This window comes from Benincasa hispida, chromosome 9 (genome assembly GCF_027475165.1).
Source record: "Benincasa hispida cultivar pf3 chromosome 9, pf3_genome.v1.1, whole genome shotgun sequence".
NCBI classification, from domain to species: Eukaryota; Viridiplantae; Streptophyta; class Magnoliopsida; order Cucurbitales; family Cucurbitaceae; genus Benincasa; species Benincasa hispida.
In genome coordinates, this window is record NC_143486.1 from 44,208,350 (window position 1) to 44,229,982 (window position 21,633).

Here is a 21,633-nt window from a genome sequence, read left to right on the forward strand (position 1 = left end):
AGTATATTTTTTGGTGTCACTCTCCCCTTCCCTTCTTTTTATTATTTGTTATTTTATGATCGATTACTTATTTTGCTCTAACCTGTGAAGTGAGAGTTTGAGATATAATTTTGTTATTCTGCATTTATTTATATCACGCAATAATTACTAACAAGTGATATTAGAGCTTTTGGTTTAGAAGTCATGGATCAACAGTGCCAAGAGGTTTCGAAGGTACCATAAAATTTTATGGGACAAATTTTGGATACTGGAAGATGCAGATTAAGGATTTCTTGACTTACAAGAAAATGCATAAAGTATTGAAGGAGAGACCGAGAGGGATGTCAGATGAAGATCGGGAGAACCTAAATGAAGAAGCAATAGCAGTCATTAGAATGTCTATCGATGAATGTTGCCAGTCTTGTAGCCACTGAAACTAGTGCAGTCAAGTTGATAGAAGTGCTTACAAATAGGTACGAGAAACCATCTGCTAATAGTAAGACTTATGTCCTTAAGAAATATTTTAACGTGCAAATGGCTGAGGATGTTTTTGTTAATTCCTATATCTTCTTTTTTTAAAAAAAAAAAGAAACGAACCTCTTCATTGATGTAATGAAATGGGACTATTACTCAAATTACAAGATGATTATACAATGAGCAAAAAAGGCCTAAAGATTAGGAGACGCACTCGGACATCTCAACTAGGTTGACACCCCTTTAGCGTCCTCATCATTTCCATACAAACTATCTCAATATAATAGAATGAGAACAAAACAATACAGCCAAGAAAATCACAGTAGGCTAGAGAAAATAACACCTATGCCCTTACAACATATGAGTAGTAAGAAAATAAACAAAATTAATAATCTTGCTTGAGAAAAGAGCTTCAGTTTAGGATTATGTCTTGTACTGAGTAATCTTTGAAGTATTTGGAGAGGGAACACCACGAGGAGGCATTAAGCTTTGCAGCTTCGAAATGATCCTGCCAATGAGTTGCTTTACTATGGAATACTCTTTGATTTCTGTTGAACCACATATCCGATAATAGTGCTTTGATTGCACTAATCTATAGCAACCTTGAGCCCGCTTTCAGCTTAGCTCCAATTAGAATCTGTAATGTATTCTCACGGAAGGACCTGCCGAATACCCAGCTTATGCCAAAAATATTAAATAAATTCTGCCAGTAGTTAACATCGTAAGAGCATCCGAAGAACAAATGCTGTTGGGTTTCATTGGCTGCCATACAAAGGGGGCAGATTGAAGGAGACAAGTAGTGGGAGGGGGGTTTTCTTTGAAGTATCTCCGAACAATTTAATGATCCAAAAATCATAATCCAAATAGTAATGTTGACCCAGTGCGGACTCTTGGTCTTCCAAATTGCCTTTCCCGAGTCTTTTCCCAACGAGGATCAAGTTGGAGATGATTAAACAATGATTTGACTGAAAAGGAGCCCCCTGATTCTAGCAACCAAAATCGAGTATCAAGGCTGTCCAACACCTTTTTTCTTGAGACCAGCCCAATGAGATTCTAAAATTCATCTAGTTCATCATCTTTCAAAAGTCTTCTAAGGACCACTGACCATGATGAGTGAATGAAGTCCCAATGTTCTGCTACAGATGCTTGTGTTTTAAGAGCAATCTCAAACATTTTTGGAAAGAGTACATTTGGAGACATCTTGTCCGCCCAAGAATCCAAGCAAAATCTGATTCTGTTGCCGTTTCCAAGCTTGTAAAGTGCTAAGGCTTCAACTTTGACCATGCTCTTGAAATGCTAATCCAAGGACTTCGAAGGCTTAAATTAACTTTTCCATGTGTGCCAATTAAATAAGTCCTTTCCATGGATGCTTCTAATAACTTGTGCCAAAGGGAGTCTTCCTCATTAAAGTATCTCCAACCCCATTTCGCTCTGTTAATTCCTATATCAATGAGGTTACCACTTTAATTAATCAATTAAAATCTATCAAGATAGAATTTACTGATGAAGTATATGCTATTTAATTATTAATGTCTTTACCTAATAGTTGGGAAACTATGAAAATAATAGTGTCTAATTCTATTGGGGATAACACATTGAAATTTTCAGCAGTTTGTGATTTAGCTATAGCTGAAGAAATTCGTAGAAAGGACAGTAGTAAAGAATCTACTATAGGTTCAGCTTTAATTGTAGATAGGGGTAAAGACAAGATAAATTCTGAAAATGATGAGTCGAGTAGCAGTAAGAAAAAGTGGAAGAATAGGAAAAAAGAGATAGAGTGCTTTTACTGTCACAAAAAAGGTCACTTCAAAAGTCAGTGTAGGAAATTAGAAGAGGATCCAACAAGAAAGCAACAGGTAAATATAGTTAAAATTGATGATGAAATAGATGATGCCTGTGTCTGTGTTGAAAGTAACACAGCAAGTAGAAACCAATCATCTGAATGGATGATTGATAGTCTATTCACATCTTTCACATTCGAACACCATGGTCTAGTGAGGATGAGAAATGGTAGAGTTTCCAAGGTAGTTGAAATTGAAGATGTCAATTTGAAGACGGAGTATGGAAAAAAGTTAGTACTACGAGATGTCAGGTTTGTGCCTAGGATGAAAATAAATCTCATCTCTATTGGTAAGTTGGATGATGAGGGGTTACAGGTGTGAGTTTGGCAATCGCCAGTGTACACTCATGTTTGGATCCTAGATAGTGGCAGTTGGCCACAAATATTCTACATTGTATAGATGTTGGTTTGATGATGCCAAAGGATCAGAAAGACTATGGATACCAGTTAAAGCTGCAAATGGCAGGTGCAGAGGTATAGTTGAGCCAGTAGTAATGATAGCCAATTTCAATTAGTCAGATCAAGATCTATCAATTCAGAAACAATTAGGAAGTCTGAGAGAGAAAGTTGATGCCTATCACAAACCCCAGTTGTCAAACATTCGAATGAATTGATGAAGTCGCCAAGGCGAGTAAGGGCATCAAATTGGAAGACCAAAGCAATTGCTAAGGTCTTTGACAAAGTCTCCAGCTTGGTAGCAGGCTTGAAGGAAGGAATCAAGCCACTTGCAGAGTATGTCTTCTTCAAGAACAGGTGTTCTAGATTGAAGGTGTCGTTTGGTACCACTTAGCTGACGTGGGAGTATGTGACTGTGAATGCCTGGGAGACAATTCCACATAGCTTACTTGTATATTTCCTATTTTGTTACAAATTTTATTGTTGAACCTTGGAGTTTGCCAGGAATATTAGAGATAACAATTGTAGTGGGATTTGAGTTTTGGAGTTTGCCAAGATCATAAAGTTTTGTTGTAGTGGGAGCCAAGATTCTCGTTTTGTCTCCAAGTGGGAGATTGTTAAGATGGGGAGACAAAATAAAGCTTACCTCAAGCCAATAAAACAAAATCTGATTTTGGTGAAGAATTACTCATAATGGACCCATTTGAATTACAAAGCCTATTTCGTTGTTTACTTAACATATAAGAAAGTTTGTAATTGGTTAATTGTGGAGGTGTTTGCTTGTTAAAGTAAAATTGGAGGTGAGTAAAAATTGGATTTTTGATTGGTTATTAATGGAGGTGGATTTATCAAACCAAAAAAGGAAGTGTTAGTGAAACTCTTTAAAAAGCCAATTTGTCATAACAAAAAAAATGAAGTGTCATGAGCCTAATTTTGCCAAAATATGAATAGAAAAGCCGGGAGCCTTTGGAGTAATCTTTTCTTTCTTATTCTTCAGCCATTTTTGGTGTGTGACGGTGAGTAAAATTTGAGAGAATAGAGTGTATTCTCTTTCTCTAGGTTGAAGATTTCTTTTATTATTTATTTCAAGTTATCGAGTTGTGGTTACTGGATTCAAATAGTTCTTGTTGGGCTATTTGGGGAGAGATTTATAGCGTGAGTTTGAGAGTTCTTTACAATCTCCATCATGGTAGAACCTGTAGTTGCAAAAGACTGGATGTAGTCCCAAGTTTGGGGCGAACTAATATATTTTTCAATATCGTTTTCCTTTTTTCTTTCTTTTTATTATTTGTTATTTTATGATCGATTACTTATTAGGGGTTAGAAGTGGGAGTTTGAAATATAATTTTGTTATTCAGCATTTATTTATATCTCGCAATAATTCCCAACATATTCATGCTAAGAATAGTTAATCTTGGTTAGTTGGTTAGCCTATATAAATAGCCCGATTGTGCCTTGTTTTTGGTGAATTGAATTATAAAATAAAATCTTGGAGATTCTAGAATTTTGAAAATAAATAAAATTATTGTACTTCCAATTTCTTCGAAATGTTTAAAATCAAATATAGGAGTTCTTACATAGGAGAATGATCCTACACAAATAAAGAAAAAATACTACAAATATAGATAGTGTACTCAGTATTTTGGAATAAATTATCTCATTATAATTCAAAGTAGAGTTACATATATATAGGAAACATATAAGCCCTAGACTAGGTATGTACAATTACAATAAAGGACATCTATATATAACCCCTCAAGCTGGAGCAAATATGTCAATCGTGTCCAGCTTGTTGCATAGATAGCTTATTCTTGTTCCATTTACAGCTTTGGTAAGAATATCTCTCAATTGTTCTCCAGTCTTCATATATCATGTGGACACCAACCCTTCTTGTATTTTCTCGCGAATAAAGTGACAATCCACCTTAATATGTTTAGTCCGTTCATGAAATACTAGGTTAGATGCAATGTGAAGAGCAGCTTGATTATCACATCATAATTTAGCTGGCACGGTAAAAACTAAAGCCCATCTCAAATAACAGTTGGTGTATCCACATTATTTCGCACACAGATTGTGACATGGCCCTATATTCTGATCCAACACTCGAATGAGAAACTACATTATGTTCCTTACTCTTCCACGATACTAAGTTTCCTCCTACAAAGACACAATATCCCGAAGTCGATCTCCTATCTTCTCGAGATTCAGCACAATCAACATCTAAAAAACATTCAACTCTTGTATGGCCATGATCTTTATATAAGATCCCACGTCCAAGAACAACTTTCAAATAACATAGAATTTGTTCTACTGTAGCTCAATGATCCACTGTAGGAGATGACATAAACTGACTTACAATACTTACAAAATAAGCGATGTCTAGTCGTGTCACTGTTAAATAGTTCAACTTCCCAACCAATCTTCTATATCTCTCAAGATCTTTAAATAATTCTCCTTTTTTAGCAAGTTGCTGATTTGGTATCATCGGAGTACTTCTTTAGCAAGTTGTTGTATTGGTAGCATCTCCAGGGTTTCGAATATTCATTTGACGGCTACGCTCTCATAAGGTTAGGGTTCAAGTTTAGGTCATCGAGTTTGAGTGGCCGTTTGTCGACACCGCCCACCTTAGGAGGAGCGCCGCCGCCATTCGCTTCCGTCTGCATTCGCCGTTCACCAGAAAACACCGCACGTAAGGTTCACGTGCCGCCGAACGCCTTGGACATGTGGGAGAACGTGGGAGCTCCGTTTCGTGTTCAGTCTTTTGGGTTCGTCTCGGGTCCTATTTTCCGGTTAGTCTGTGCAGTTGGTTCCATCGAAATCCATTCGGGTTTGAAGATATTTGAAGAATACACCTTTGTTTCTAGGGTTTGTGGCTGTTTTTAATCAGTTTGTGGCTGTTTTGTCCAAATTTGTGGCTGTTTTGATCAGTTGGTGTGATTTTACCCTAGTTTGTAATTCTGTTTCTTGGTTCTTATTCCATTTGTGAGATCTACGATCAGTGTGTGAATTCAATATAGATGTGATGAAGAATTTGGTGGTATCTAATGTGATTCCCTTAGCCTCAAAGATTAAAGAACACAAGTTAAATGGATCTAATTACTATGATTTGCGTCGGACAATTCTGTTTTATTTACGAAGTACTGATATGGATGACCATATGATTGACGATCTACCAGACGATGCAAAGAAGAAGAATGATTGGTTTCGTGATGACGCCCGACTTTATCTTCATATAAAAAAATCCATTGAGAGTGAGGTAATCGGTTTGATCGATCACTATACTTCTATGAAGGAACTCTTAGAATTTTAAGAATTTCTATACTCGAGTAAAGAGCAAGTCCACAGAGTGTTCAAAGTTTGTATGCAATTCTTTCGTGCCGAATAAAAAGCAAAATCTGTTACCAGCTACTTTATGAGACTTAAGAGGATAACTGCCGAACTTGCTTTGTTATTACCATTCAGCCCAGATGTTGAAGTTCAACAAGCTCTTATACCATGTAATCAGTATTTTGGAATAAATTATCTACATATATAGGAAACATAGAAACCCTAGACTAGGTATGTACAATTACAATAAAGGACGTCTATATATAAATATATAAATTATCTACATATATAGGAAACATAGAAACCCTAGACTCGGTATGTACAATTACAATAAAGGACGTCTATATATAAATATATAAACTTGTATTATAACAGATAGAAGATATGACATAAATGCTAAACATAAACACCTAATCACAGTTCACACAAAAACATAAAAAGAAATTCAACAACTTTCAAAACAAATAATGAAATAAATAGAACCCCAAAAACATCTAGACACATTACTGCTATATCTGATCATGCTACTGATATGAATTAATATTAGAAATATATAGTCAAACTATGGTGAAAAGATTAAACAGTACCATAAATTTAAATAAAAATTCATGAATGGCTTAACCCACATGCCCTACTGCACAGTACAGTATCCAACTTACCCTAATGCCAGTTGCATACTCTTCAGCAGCTCGAAGGAGTTCTACAAGCTGTACAGCTGCATCAAGAGCATCTGGAGCCCAAGATGGAGGTGCTTCTAAGAGTCCAAGAAGAAGCCTTTGGGTGGCACTGGGAGTAGCAATGGCATAATATCTGTGCTGGGGAGGAAAACTTGAATGACAAGAACCAAAATAAAGGATTTGACATTTCTTTTTCTTTGAAGGTTTAGATAAGCTAACCTATGAAATAAGCGTGCATACGGCTCAAGAGCTGGTAGCCCAGCAACTAAATGTTCATCCAAAGCTGTTGTGGGGGGAGGAAGAAGAAGTGCAGGAACAGCAGCTGCTGTTAGAGTTGCAGTCTCATATCGCGCAACCTCTTCATCACAAACACTCAGTATGACTCCAGCACCATTTGCAACGGCCCACCTTGGAGTTGATGGCATAAGCTGAGGGTGCTTTCCAGATCCACGAGAAGAAGCTATAGACAAGAAAACCTGCTCGGTAATATCCTTGTTCTAAGGATAAAATTGATATACATCTTCTAGTAAGCAACATTAAAATACTACTAAAAAATATGATATGATGTATTTTTACTTCAAGACATAATGCTTATTCATTTAACCAAGAAAGAAATCAGAGAAGTAACTGTTTCTTTACGAGAGAGAACATTTTTCATTATTTTTACAATTAAAGATACACAGGGATACAAAACGAAAAGGTTAAACAAGAAAAACAAATCTAAAAGAGTATGAAAATATGCAGTTTTTTTCTTTTAACTTTTAGAAACAAATGCTTTTGATGTATACTATAAATCTTGAAGAGGAAAAAATCTTATTCCTTAATTGTGCATACATGGGGGCAAGACTCCAATTTATAGACTTTTAATACAAGTGAGAGGTAAAAGGAGAATAAACCTAAACCTATTACCTAATTACCCAATTTAACCCTGTTATAATTCTATAGTTAGGGTTTTCCATTCTTGTAAATATTGTGTGATATTTTCCTTTTCTATGCTTTGTACACTTGTATATATTCATATCTTTGGTGAATGAATAGAGTATTCTGATTTTTTCTCAAACCTAAGATCTTTTAGGTGGTATCAGAGCAACCTAGACAAACTTAGGGTTTTGTGAACCTTAGGGTTTGAGAATTTAGAACCCGTTTGTGATACGTTTAGGGTTTTGTGGAGAGGTGAGTTTACACTTTTGCTCATAGTCACCGTCTTTGGTTCGTTCGCCGTCGTTAACTGCCGCCATCGCAAGAAAAAAAAAAGGCTATTTTTTCGACACCACCCAGTCCATCGAGGAGCCCAGTTGCCAATCTACAAAACCCCAAAGTCCAGATCCCATCTAACCAGCGTGTGGGGCTCACACGTCGCTTGTTCCAACTTGTCGTTCGTCCACGCACCGGCGCATGTAGGTGCGTGCACCATCGATTTTGGTTCGTCTTCTATGGGTTTCCTCAGTGTTGTTGACTCTTCTTGGTGGTGTGTTTGTTTGGGATATATAGATATACTCATTGCTTGTAAAGACATCTTTTCGGTAAATTAGGGTTTGATTCTCTGTTGTCCAGTGTCTATTTTTTGAAGTAATGGCTAATAAAAAACCAGTAATGTCTGAGATTGTTCCTATGGTGTCAAAAGTAACTGAACACAAGTTGAATGGATCCAACTATTATTCATGGAGATTAAATTCCAGGAGGTGTTTGCTATTATTGTCATAAACCTGGCCATACGAAACGTGAATGCAGAAGATTGCTGAATAAGGGTCAGAGAATGCCATCACCCTCTGCACATGTCGTCTCTACTCCTGATAATCTTGACAAGTCAATTACGATTTCTGCAGAGGAGTTTGCTAAATTTTAGCAGTATCAAGAGTCATTGAGGGCATCATCTTCTACTCCCATTACGACCATCGCAGAGACAGGTAACATTTCTAAATTGCCTTCTTTCCTCCACGTCAAAATGGAACCTCCACTCCTGTTTTAGGATCAGGAACCGTCCATCTCACTGAATATTTCTTTGTCATCAGTTTTAAATTTACCACATTTCTCGTTTAATTTGATTTCGGTCAGTAAACTTACTTGTGATCTTCATTGTTGTCTCCTTTTTTCCTAGTTATTGTTTATTTCAAGATCTTACGACGAAACAGACTATTGGTAAAGGGCGGGAATTTGGAGGTCTTTACATCTTTGAACCACAAACACCTACAACCACCACATGCTCTAGCGTGTCGTCTCCCTTTGAAGAGCATTGTCGTTTGGGTCATCCGTCTATCTCTGTGTTGAAGAGTCTTCGTCCACAACTTCAACATTTTTCTTCTTTAGATTGTGAGTCATGTCAGTTTGCTAAATTTCACCGTTTGAGTTCGTATCCTCGAGTCAATAAACGAGCTAGTGCTCCTTTTGAATTAGTCCATTCTAATGTTTGGGGTCCATGTCCTGTTGAGTCCAAAGGAGGGTTTAGGTATTTTGTTACATTTGTCGATGACTATTCTCGTGTTACGTGGTTATATTTAATGAAAATTCGATCTGAGTTACTTTCTCATTTTCGTAACTTCCATGCTGAAATTCAAACTCAGTTTAATGGTGCTCTTAAAATCCTACGAAGTGATAATGCTAAGGAATATTTCTCTCATACACTCAAGTCTTATTTAGATGCCCATGGCATTCTTCATCAATCTTCCTGTGTCGATACTCCATCTCAAAATGGAGTTGCAGAACGAAAGAATCGTCATCTCCTTGAGACAACCAGAGCTTTGATGTTTCAGATGCATGTTCCAAAATCCTTTTGGGCTGATGCTGTTTCCACAGCTTGTTTCTTAATAAATCGAATGCCCTCTTCCATTCTTAAGGGTGACATACCTTTTCGTACTTTATGCCCCAAGCAACATTTGTTTCCTATTCCACCAAAAATATTTGGTTGTACCTGCCTTGTTCGGGATGTTAGCTGGATCCAAAGTCCTTAAAATGTATTTTCCTTGGTTATTCCTGTGTCCAAAAGGGGTATCAGTGTTATTGTCCTAGTCTAAATAAATATTTCGTCTCTCCTGATATCACGTTTTTTTAACATACCCCATTTTTTTCATCACCGTCTTTCTCTTCGAATAAGTGTCAGGGGAAGCATAAGGAATTAGAGGATGATTTCCTTGTCTACGCAGTTATTTCTCCTTCCGATCCTCTTCTTGATTCATCTCTACTTGTGGCTACCTCTACTCTTCCACCCACCGTTAAGGTCTATACTCGACGACAACCTACTTCAGTTCCATGCCCTGTACCAGAGTCTTCTTCGTCATTGGATTCAGAAACGAGTGATGATCTACCTTGCTCTTCGTAAAGGTAAACGTACATGTGCTCATCCTATTTCTTCTTTTGTTTCATATAACCATTTGTCGTCTTCCACATGTTCATTCATTGCATCCTTAGAGTCTGTATCCATCTCGAAAACTATTCATGAGGCTTTGTCTCATCCTGGTTGGTGTGCCGCAATGGTGGAGGAGATGACTGCCTTAGATGATGATTGTACTTGGGATTTAGTTTCTCTCCCTGCAGGAAAGAAGGCTATCGGTTGCAAATGGGTGCTTGCAGTTAAAATCAATCTTGATGGTTCTATTGCTCGGTTAAAAGCGCGCCTTGTAGCGAAAGGTTACGCACAAACTTATGGCGTTTACTATGCTGATACTTTTTCTCCTGTAGCAAAAATGGCATCTGTGAGGTTGTTTATTTCATTAGCTTCAATCAAACATTGGCCTTTACATCAACTTGATATTAAAAATGCATTTCTTCATGGTGATCTTCAAGAAGAGGTGTATATGGAGCAACCACCAGGGTTTTTTGCTCAGGGGGAGAATGGAACAGTGTGTCGCCTTCGTAAATCCTTGTATGGATTAAAGCAGAGCCCACGAGCTTGGTTTGGTAAATTTAGTCAAGTGATTAAAAGCTTTAGAATGCGGAAGAGCATGTCAGATCATTCAGTCTTTTTTAAGAGATCTGAGGGTGGTGTCATCTTGTTAGTCGTATATGTGGATGATATTGTGATTACTGGTGATGATGCTTTAGGTATCCAATCTCTAAATACCTTTCTTCATAGTCAATTCCATACAAAAGATTTTGGCATGTTGAAATACTTCTTAGGAATTGAGGTAATAAGAAGCAAGAAAGGAATTCTATTATCACAGAGAAAATATGTACTTGACTTGTCGACTGAAACAAGAAAGTTAGGGGCTAAACCATGTAGTACCCAATGATGCCCAACTTACAGCTCACAAAAGATGGAGAATTGCTAAAAGATCCTGAAAGATATAGGAGGTTAGTGGGAAAACTTAATTACCTTACAGTGACTCAACCCAACATAACCTATTCAGTAATTATTGTGAGTCAGTACATGTCATGCCCTACAGTCGATCATTGGGCTGCATTGGAACAAATTCTTTGTTATTTGAAGGTTGCTCTCGGACGTGGTTTATTATATAAGAATTATGGTCATACTAATATTGAATGTTTCTCAGACGCTGATTAGGCAGGATCTAAAGAAGACAGAAGATCAACCTCAGGGTATTGTGTTTTTATTAGTGGTAATTTGATTTCTTGGAAGAGTAAGAAGCAAAATGTGGTGTCACGTTCAACTGCAGAATCAAAATATAGAGCAATGGCACAACATGTGTGAATTGATTTGGATATATGAACTTCTTGTTGAGTTGGGATTTGAAATCACCACACCGACAAAGTGGTGGTATGATAATCAAGCAACACTTCATATTGCGTCTAATCCAGTATTTCATGAAAGGACTAAACATATTGAAGTTGATTGCCATTTTGTACGTGAGAAAATTCAACAAGGGTTGGTATCTACAGGATATGTGAAGACTAGAGAACAATTAGGAGATATCTTCACGAAAGCATTGGATGGAAGACGTATAGATTATCTATGTAACAAGTTGGGCATGATTAACATATATGCTCCAACTTGATGGGGAGTGTTATAATTCTATAGTTAGGGTTTTCCATTCTTGTAAATATTTTGTGATATTTTCCTTTTCTATGCTTTGTACACTTGTATATATTCATATCTTTGGTGTATGAATAGAGTATTCTGATTCTTTCTCAAACCTAAGAGTTTTACAAACCCCTAACTTACATCATTTAACCCCTCCAAAAAGAAAACTTGTCCTCAAGTTTTGAAAAGAAAGGAAAAAAATGAAACAATTAAGAAATAAAACAAACTTGTACAACGGAGTATGGCCAAACCAACCTCCTATATCGTGAACAAAAATATTATGAAAATAGTCCAAGACATAAAATTTTTATCAAGTCCATCAAGACTCCAAGCATTGTAGGTGTTCAAGTACCCGTTGACTAGGCCAATATATTTTAAGCAAAGAAACATTCCTTCCTTAGTGAATCAATAGCAGAAAGCAAACAGAAGTTATATCCTCCAAAATTCCTCTCAACTTCTTTCCATCCCCCATAGGCTCGGATAATAGCAAGATGCACTATGATCTTGTGAAAATTGGGATTTTGCAACTTCTGTAGAATCCTTCTTCTCAAGTGGTTAGAAAAGGGTCTCTCACATTGAGACGGGCAACAATGGTCAAAATTGGTTCCATTGGGAGCATAGTCAAATAACGTCCTCAAGCATTAAGATTCTTATCCCTATCTTGATGTTCTTGCAGCATGGCCACTCGATTTTGACCTCGATGTGGGTTGTCTTGAAGTTCTTGAAGGAAAACATGTTCTTGAACATTTGGTTGAATGCCCGTTTGATCTTGAAACAATTCTTGAACCCATTCTTTGACATTCTTGAATCGGTGTAAAGCTCATGATTTTCATATGGAAACCAAGAAAAACCTTGCCAACCAACTTTCTTCCTTTGATGTTTCAGAATCAAACCCAACCACATTTTGTGATATTTATTTGCTGCTCGGGAAGGAAATGTAGGTTTTGCCTTGTTCATGAAATTGTAAGGGTCATTTTCCTTGAATCTTTTGGTAATATTGAAAGTGGTGATTGTTTACTTCCTCATCATAAGAGTCAGTATCAAAACCAACCAATTTTTGAAGAAAAGGTCTATGGCGTTTTTCAAAAACTAGATTAAATTGTTCATACTCGGTTGATTTCTTTGACTGAAGGGTCTTGGCCGGAATTTGCTAATTGTGCTGAAAGCTCAAGTTTACCGCTGAATAATAGTGTGTTTTTGATAAATAAGGACACTGACACTACCCACCCATCTGATTTTTGTACAAAACAATCAAAGACCCCCGTCCCATCCACCTATCTGTCTATCCAAAAAGACACTCTCTTCTGCCACAGTCATTGCTTTCCAACACATCCAATCAGTTGTCCCTTCACCTAAGAAAGCCACCAATCAATATTCTTCTTTAGCTAATTATCCACCCTCTCTCTGATGATGTTTCATCCCATCACTCTTCCTCGGTTTTACCCAACAGTTCATCTCACCTTCTCTCTCAATCGGCTCCAAATGTCCCATTGGTCCCTTCCACCCTTTCTCACAAGAAACATCCCACATCCGCTTCTTCACACACAACCACTCCCTTATAGCTATACATGCAACCACCACCTTCTTCCTACATAGACCAGCACTCACTTCCCCATCCTCTTGTTCACCTGTTAAACCTCAAAACACATTGCTATCCCTCCATCCAACAATCATCTTAAGACTAATTTTCGCCCTGGTGTTAAACATTCTACCGCCATTGTGGCTTTACAATCTGAGGCCGATACCAAAAACTACCTCTCAAGCTTCATCCCAACTCCACCTGATTCTCCTTATCGTTCTTCCTTTTATAAACCTGTTGAAGCACAATGGTATAATTTTTATTCTCCTCCGACAGATGAGTTTTTCAATCTAGGACCTCAACTAAATGCATTAGCGCTACAGTTCAAAGACAACGGACTCTGTATTATGGCTATTCCCGCTAAGAGATGGTTGAACAAAAGAAATGCATTAGAGAAATAAAAAACTTGGAATGCTCGAGCTCCTATGAGAAAAAAGCTACTTCTTTTCTCAGAGAGGTTCACTTTCGGCTCGATCTATCGCGAGATCTACGCCCACCCTTCATCATTCTGGTTGTTTTTTTTCGGTCTCTTTTGATCTTTTTGGTCTGTTGGTCTGTTGCTATCGATGGTGGATGCTTATGGTTGCCTTTTCTTTTGTTTATGGGATGCCCCGGTTTGATGTTTCCTTGGATTGTTGCTTGGTTTGGTTTTACCCTTGTATTTAGGGCATCATATATTGTCAATCCATCTTACATCTCTCTGTTTATCGCACCCTTTTGCCATCCCTTTTCCACTTGGTTATGGTTCCTTTTCTTTTGCTTGGGGTTTCCCTTTGATTCTTCATATATCTCCTCTTTGAGGTATTCTGTCTTTGGATATTTCATTTATCAATGAAATTGTTTCTTATCAAAAAAAAATTTAAAAAAAACCTTCCCCCACAATACAAAAAAAAAAAAAAAGGAAAAGGAAGGAAGCCAAAAATAAATATATTTTTAACGATTTCAAAGCGTGCCTTTTAACGCCCTTCGCCACCCCATTCAAAGGAATGGGACTGTGTTTACTTACAATAATCCTGTGCAACAAGAATTTAAGCTCAATGGAAAAACGCCAAATAGCAAATAGAGCTCTGTTTTGTAACCTTAAATTTTCAAGCTCTAATCCCTTGATTCACAACTTTACCCACAACTTCCCAACTAACCAGATGAGATCCTTTCCCTTCCTCCACCCCTTCCTAAAGGAAGTCTCTCATGACTCATGAGCTTCTCAATGCTACACAAGTGGACGAAAAAGAGAAAGGTAATAGATTAGGAATTCCACTCAACACCAATTTGATCAGCGTAAGTCTACCAAACTTTGAAGAAAAACTTTTCTCCCACGAGACTAACCTCTTCCTTATCTTCAAAATGGGGTCATCCTAAAAAGAGATAGCTCTCGAATTGCCTCCAAGAGAGAGATAGCTCTCAAATTGCCTCCATGAGGGAGACCAAGGTAGGAAGAAGGAAAAGAGCCCCACCATTGCCTTAAAGAACTCGAGCATGTGATTTAGGATAGGAAAGACTCCTCTTTGCCAAAACAAAAGAATATCGTATCATTAGTAAACTGCAGATGAGACAAAGCCACTCCCTTGGATCCAAACTTAAAAGGCTCAAGAATGCTTCGATCCACCCCCTGTAGATAATACAACTTAAAACACCCATGGCCAAAAGAAACAAGAAAGAGATAAAGGATCCCCCTATCTCAAACCTCTAAAAGCCTTTGTGGACCCCTTTGGAGAACCATCGATACGAATCAAATAATTCACATTCCTGACACAATCATACATCCACATTCTCCACTTATATCTGAAACCTTGCAAAATTCCAATTAGCAAAATAAGCAAAAAGCAACTAGATACTCTCCCAAAAAGCAAAAAGCAAACTTGGCAAAATTCCAGTCAGCAAAATTAGAGATACAGTGAAAGCTTCACAAACCAAAGGAAAAAAAGAAGACTAGAAGCCAATTAATTCCAAATGACCACAATAAATGCTGACTTGAAACCATCCTTATTGGAAAAGGCAACCTGATGTAATATATGGTTTAGTTGTTATTCATAGGCTCTGTTTTGAACATTTATTAATGTTCTATCGATCTGGTTTTCTTATGTTTTAGTATTTATCATGTACCATGTGTTATTACTTGAGTTGTTTCTATTTTTAAGTTTGGTTTGGTTAAATATCAACAACTGGATTGTAGACTCTTGAATCAAATGGAACAAATATTTGTACTCCAATTTCTAATGTAAGATATATAACCTTCTCATATAGAAGAAAGACTTGATTCATAAAAGGAAAGAATCATAAAATAAAATCAATAATTATTTTACAGCTAATTAACATATATACAACTAACATAACCTTTCAATAGGAGTCGTAGGCTGTAATGAGGTATTATTCAGCAATAAAGTAAAAAATTCTCCAAGAATTGAGTTCAAGATCTTGGTTTATACGTCAAATTGCATATAAGACTTTTGACTTGGTCTCTACTTGGTGCTTTTGGCCACAAATTAGAAGGATGTCCACAACTTTGTTAAGCACTGTTTTATATGTCAAACAGCAAAGGGACACTGGTTTATATAGCCCTTTGCCCATTCCTTGTTCATTCCGTACCATTTGATAAGTTGCAAATCTGTTATATCAAGTGAAATACCACTTCATAGTTTGACATTTAAGTAAAATGTTCACAAACCTGATGTAGGTGGCCTGAGTTCTCCAGCAGCGTATTTACCCATTACACCACTGCACCTGTTTATGTGTAAAAATGTTTCACAACAAGAAACAATTTCATAGATGACATAAAAGTAGAAAAGAAAGTCAAGCACCATGCTGAAAGGGGATTTTGGAAAGCTCTTCCAACTTCGTAAGAGAATCAATACCATAATTGTTAAAAAAAGAGACAACTTACACTAAGCAAAGCCAAAAAACATGGGAGTCTAGAAAACCATCAAGAGACTTCTATTTGTTGTTGAAGATTCCATTGTTGTTCCTTTCTAGTCAAGGAGACTGAGGGTAAGAGCCAGAGCATTTTTCTTTCTCCAATGAGTGACCCAACACGATTGAATACAGATTTTTGAAATACGTACGAGGGGCCAAGATTTGTCATTGAAGGCAGAATAAAATTCCAGAAATTTCTAATATACGTATAATTAAGGAAGATATAACTTTGTATTTTCATCTTTCTTGCAAAAAGGACAACCACCTAGGAAAATTTTTCAGTGTGGTCGTCATACTGTGGCTGGTTGCCATCTACTAAATCCTTGGATGTATGGTTAAACCATACTTTTTAGCTTCTCTCCTACATCCACCGACATAAAACCACTAACTGACTAACCAACAATGTTGCAAAGGAAATTGTTGTGCTGCTAATCATGTTGAATCACCATCCAACAATATTGGCAAGGAAATTGTTGTCTTGCTAATCATGTAAGCTTTTGGGTTGATTGGTGATGTAACATAGTAGCAAAGCAAGAAGTCCATTGATTTTCACTTGTCAGAAAAGTCCACAAGTGAAGGGAGTATGAAAGTATTGACATAATTCAAATTAGCATAACCTATCACCTTCGGCTTCAAGGTTTATTGGTGATTTAACAAATTACATAGAGAAATTCCAATATTTAAGCCCTCGCATCAATCTTGCTGAAAATGAGAACAAAAGATTAAAGTAGAAGGAAACACTAACTATCTAGAAGCTTGTTGAAGTAACTACATAAATAACTTTAATGTAAATATAAGACATCTTTAGATTTATCTTGAAGATTGTAAATAAGTATCTCAAAAGAAATGCTCTAGAAAAATCCTAGCATTTCTTTAGACTCCAAGAAATCCTAGGGAATTCCTTTAGATAAGGATAATTTCATAGAAATATTTAGAATATTTTAGAATTCAAAGGGAAAATCTTTTTACTTGGGCCCAAGGATCTCATATCTAAAATAGGAGTTGTGTTCCCATTTGCAAGACAGGCTAAAAGAAGCTAGAGGAAGTTAGAGGAAGAAAGAAAAGCAAGAGAAAGTGATTAAGTGAGTGAGTAAGCAAAAGAAAGTGAGAGAGTCCTCTCAAAAATCTCCATCTTTTGTACTTCCTTAATAAAAGCTCCGTTCTTCCAAATGTTTATCTCTTACTTTTGTGCCAATCTCTTCAACATAGAATTCCAAATTTGTTGATGCCTATCGGACCGATAAGCAAGAAGATCCATATGTTCTCTCTCTGATGCCATAACTTTGCAAGAAAATAGGCTTCTGTATCCTTTTGATGTCTTCTACCAGATCACTTTTCTATTCATTTTTCAAATTTAACTCATTCAACTTGAGAGACTTTTATTGAGTAATGAGTTTATTCTTTTTCACATAATGCCTGAAGTTGTTTACTTTATTGTTTGATTTATCTTTTCAGTTTTTTGTTTTAAGTTTTTAATTTTAAGTTATGTAAGTTCGATAAATTTATTTAGGTTCATTCTTTTCCTATAGGGTGAGCTACTATGTATGTATTTTATGTATCACATTTCTTATACAACATTTTGTGTATCACTAATTTTGTACGTCATCAATTTTTTCCTACTTCAATAAGAAGTTCGAATTTCACTTTCATTTTCATTTTTCTTCTCTTTGTTTAACAAAGATTGAGATATTGATTTGCTTTCGTAACATTTATTTTTTTTCATCGATTTTATTTTCCAACAATGGCATCGAAGCTGCTTTGATTTTTTCAACAATGGTATCAGAGCCTTAGATTTAAAGGCTTGTGGTTTTGTTTGAGAGTGAATTTTTTTTTTTTCCATTTTTTGTATTTTGAAAAATGTCTTCCAATTTTAGTGTTTCCTCTCCTCCATATTTTAATGGTGAAAACTACCAAATTTGGGTTGTTAAAATCACTTGGCCTTTGGGAATCTGTTTCAACTAATGTTGATCCTCAACCATTAGGAGAAAATCCAACATTGAATCAAATCAGATTACATGAATAGGAGAAATTAAAGAAGCCCAAGGCTTTATCTGTGAATCATGCCACTTTATTTGATCCTATTGAAATAGAAAAGGGAAGAAAGGGAAAATGCACAGTTTACGTGGAAAATCCTAGGCCAGGAAGAAAAAACCACGATATACGAGTTCTTATTAATTTTTCATATCTATACAGAGTACAACAGAGCCAAATAAATGACTAAGGCACACACTAAAAATAGCAGAGAATAATAACCGACTAAAACGTCCTTAGGGCAAAACCACTACTTTCAATACTCCCCTCAAGTTGGGGCATAAATATCAATGAGACCCAACTTGCTAACACAGGTGTCGAAGCTCTGCCTTAGTAACCCTTTGGTGAGAATGTCAGCAACTTGTTGACTTGAAGGAACGTAGGGAATACAAATACTGCCATTATCCAGCTTTTCCTTAATGAAGTGTCTGTCTATCTCCACATGCTTAGTCCCGTCGTGTTGCACCGGGTTGTTAGCTATACTTAAGCTACCTTGTTCTCACAGTAGAGTTTCATTGGAGCATCACACTTTTAGTGAAGGTTAGACAAGACTTTCTTCAACTATATCTCCTCGCGTATGCCCAGACTCATAGCCCTATATTCCGCTTCAGCGCTACTTCTAGCAACAATGACTTATTTCTTACTCCACCAAGTAACAAGATTACCCCACACAAAGGTACAATACCTTGACGTTGACTTTCTGTCTATAACGGATCTTGTCCAATCTGAGCCAGTGTATGCCTCAATTAGGGTTGGCAACGGGGTGGGGCCGGGGATGTACTCCCCATCCCCGCCCCATTCCCCGTTTTGAGGAGTCGGGGAATCCCCGTTTAGGGATCGGGTCCCCGCGGGGAAAAATTCCCCGCCCATTAGTTTTTCTTTTTAATTTTTTTATTTAAAATCAATAATTTTTTTTGTTATAATTCTATAATTAGGATTTTCCATTCTTATAAATATTTTGTGATATTTTCCTTTCTATATACACTTGTATATATTCATATCTTTGGTGAATGAATAAAGCATTCTGATTCTTTCTCAAACCTAAGAGTTTAACATGGTATCAGAGCTCTCTAAATAAACTTAGGGTTTTTGTGAACCTTAGGGTTTGAGAATTTAGAACCCATTTGTGATACGTTTAGGGTTTTGTGGAGAGGTGAGTTTACTCACAGTTGCCGTCTTCGGTTCGTTCGCCGTCGTTAATCGCCGTCCACCGCCACTGGAAAAAAAAAAGGGTTTTTTTTTCGACATCGTCCATTCCAAAGAAAAGCCTAGTCGCCGATCTACAAAACCCCCAAAGTCCAGTTGCCATCTGACCGGCGCGTGAAGCTCACGCGCCGCCTGTTTCAGCCTGCTATTCGTCCGCGTGTGCACCACCATTTTTTCGTCCGTCTTCAGTAAGGTTTCCTCAGTATTGTTGGCTCTTCTTGGTGGTGTGTTTGTTTGGGATATATAGATATACTCATTGCTTGTGTAGACATCTCTTCGGTAAATTAGGGTTTGATTCTTTGCTAACCGGTGTCTACTTTTTGAGGTAATGGCTGATAAGAAACCAGTAATGTCTGAGATTGTTCCTATGGTGTCAAAAATATCTGAACACAAGTTGAATGGATCCAACTACTATTCATGGAGATCAAATCCAAGAGGTGTTGTATGCTATTATTGTCATAAACCTGGCCATACGAAACGTGAATGCAGAATATTGCTGAATAAGGGTCAGAGGATGACATCACCCTCTGCACATGTCGCCTCTACTCCTGATAATCTTGACAAGTCAATTACGATTTCTGCAGGGGAGTTTGCTAAATTTCAGCAGTATCAAAACTCATTGAGGGCATCATCTTCTACTCCCATTACGACCATCGCAGAGACAGGTAACATTTCTAAACGCCTTCTTTCCTCCACGTCAAAATGGGTCATTAGACTCTGACGCTACAGACCATATGTCAGCTAACCCCAGTTTATTCTCTACCCTTTGTACATCTACCTCTTCACCTAATGTCACTATAGGTGATGGAACCTCCACTCCTGTTTTAGGATTAGAAACCATCCATCTCACTGAATCAATTTCTTTCTCATCAGTTTTAAATTTACCAAATTTCTCATTTAATTTGATTTCGGTCAGTAAACTCACTCGTGATCTTCATTGTTGTGTCTCCTTTGTTCCTGGTTATTGCTTATTTCAGGATCTTACGACGAAACAGACTATTGGTAAAGGGCGGGAAGTTAGAGGTCTTTACATCTTTGAACCACAAACACCTACGGCCATAACATGCTCTAGCGTGTCGTCTCCCTTTGAAGAGCATTGTCGTTTGGGTCATCCGTCTATCTCTGTGTTGAAGAGTCTTCGTCCACAACTTCAACATTTTTCTTCTTTAGATTGTGAGTCATGTCAGTTTGCTAAATTTCATCGTTTGAGTTTGTATCCTCGAGTCAATAAACGAGCTAGTGCTCCTTTTGAATTAGTCCATTCTAATGTTTGGGGTCCATGTCCTATTGAGTCCAAAGGAGAGTTTAGGTATTTTGTTACATTTGTCGATGACTATTCTCGTGTTACGTGGTTATATTTAATGAAAATTTGTTCTGAGTTACTTTCTCATTTTCGTAACTTCCATGCTGAAATTCAAACTCAGTTTAATGGTGCTCTTAAAATCCTACGGAGTGATAATGCTAAGGAATATTTCTCTCATACACTCAAGTCTTATTTAGATGCCCATGGCATTCTTCATCAATCTTCCTGTGTCGATACTCCATCTCAAAATGGAGTTGCAGAACGAAAGAATCGTTATCTCCTTGAGACAGCCAGAGCTTTGATGTTTCAGATGCATGTTCCAAAATCCTTTTGGGCTGATGCTGTTTCCATAGCTTGTTTCTTAATAAATCGCATGCCCTCTTCCATTCTTAAGGGTGAGATACCTTTTCGTACTTTATGCCCCAAGCAACATTTGTTTCCCATTCCACCAAAAATATTTGGTTGTACCTGCCTTGTTCAGGATGTTCGGCCTGAGCATACCAAGGTGGATCCAAATTCCTTAAGATGTATTTTCCTTGGTTATTCCCGTGTCCAAAAGGGGTATCGGTGTTATTGTCCTAGTCTAAATAAATATTTCGTCTCTCCTGATATCACGTTTTTTTAACATACCCCATTTTTTTCATCACCGTCTTTCTCTTCGAATAAGAGTCAGGGGGAACATAAGGAATTAGAGGATGATTTCCTTGTCTACACAGTTATTTCTCCTTCCAATCCTCTTTCTGGTTCATCTTTTCCTATGGCTACCTCTACTCTTCCTGATTCATCTCTTCCTCCGATCGTTAAGGTCTATACTCGACGACAACCTCCTCCAGTTCCATGCCCTGTACCAGAGTCTTCTTCGTCATTGGATCCAGAAACGGGTGATGATCTACCTATTGCTCTTCGTAAAGGTAAACGTACTTGTGCTCATCCTAT

The 21,633-nt window shown here is 37.2% G+C and overlaps 1 protein-coding gene across 2 annotated transcripts in view; it reads right to left on the minus strand.

Annotated features, from left to right (window-relative positions):
- The window catches only part of LOC120085897 (protein GIGANTEA-like), a 77,426-nt gene that overhangs the window by 13,119 nt on the left and 42,674 nt on the right, over window positions 1-21,633 (minus strand). For both annotated transcript variants that reach the window (XM_039042169.2, XM_090318297.1), the window contains exons 7-9: window positions 15,913-15,968; window positions 6,913-7,153; window positions 6,676-6,826 (exon numbers count right to left, since the gene is read on the minus strand). In XM_039042169.2, coding sequence (XP_038898097.2) covers window positions 6,676-6,826; window positions 6,913-7,153; window positions 15,913-15,968 — 448 coding nt within the window. The remainder of the gene's footprint in view (window positions 1-6,675; window positions 6,827-6,912; window positions 7,154-15,912; window positions 15,969-21,633) is intronic.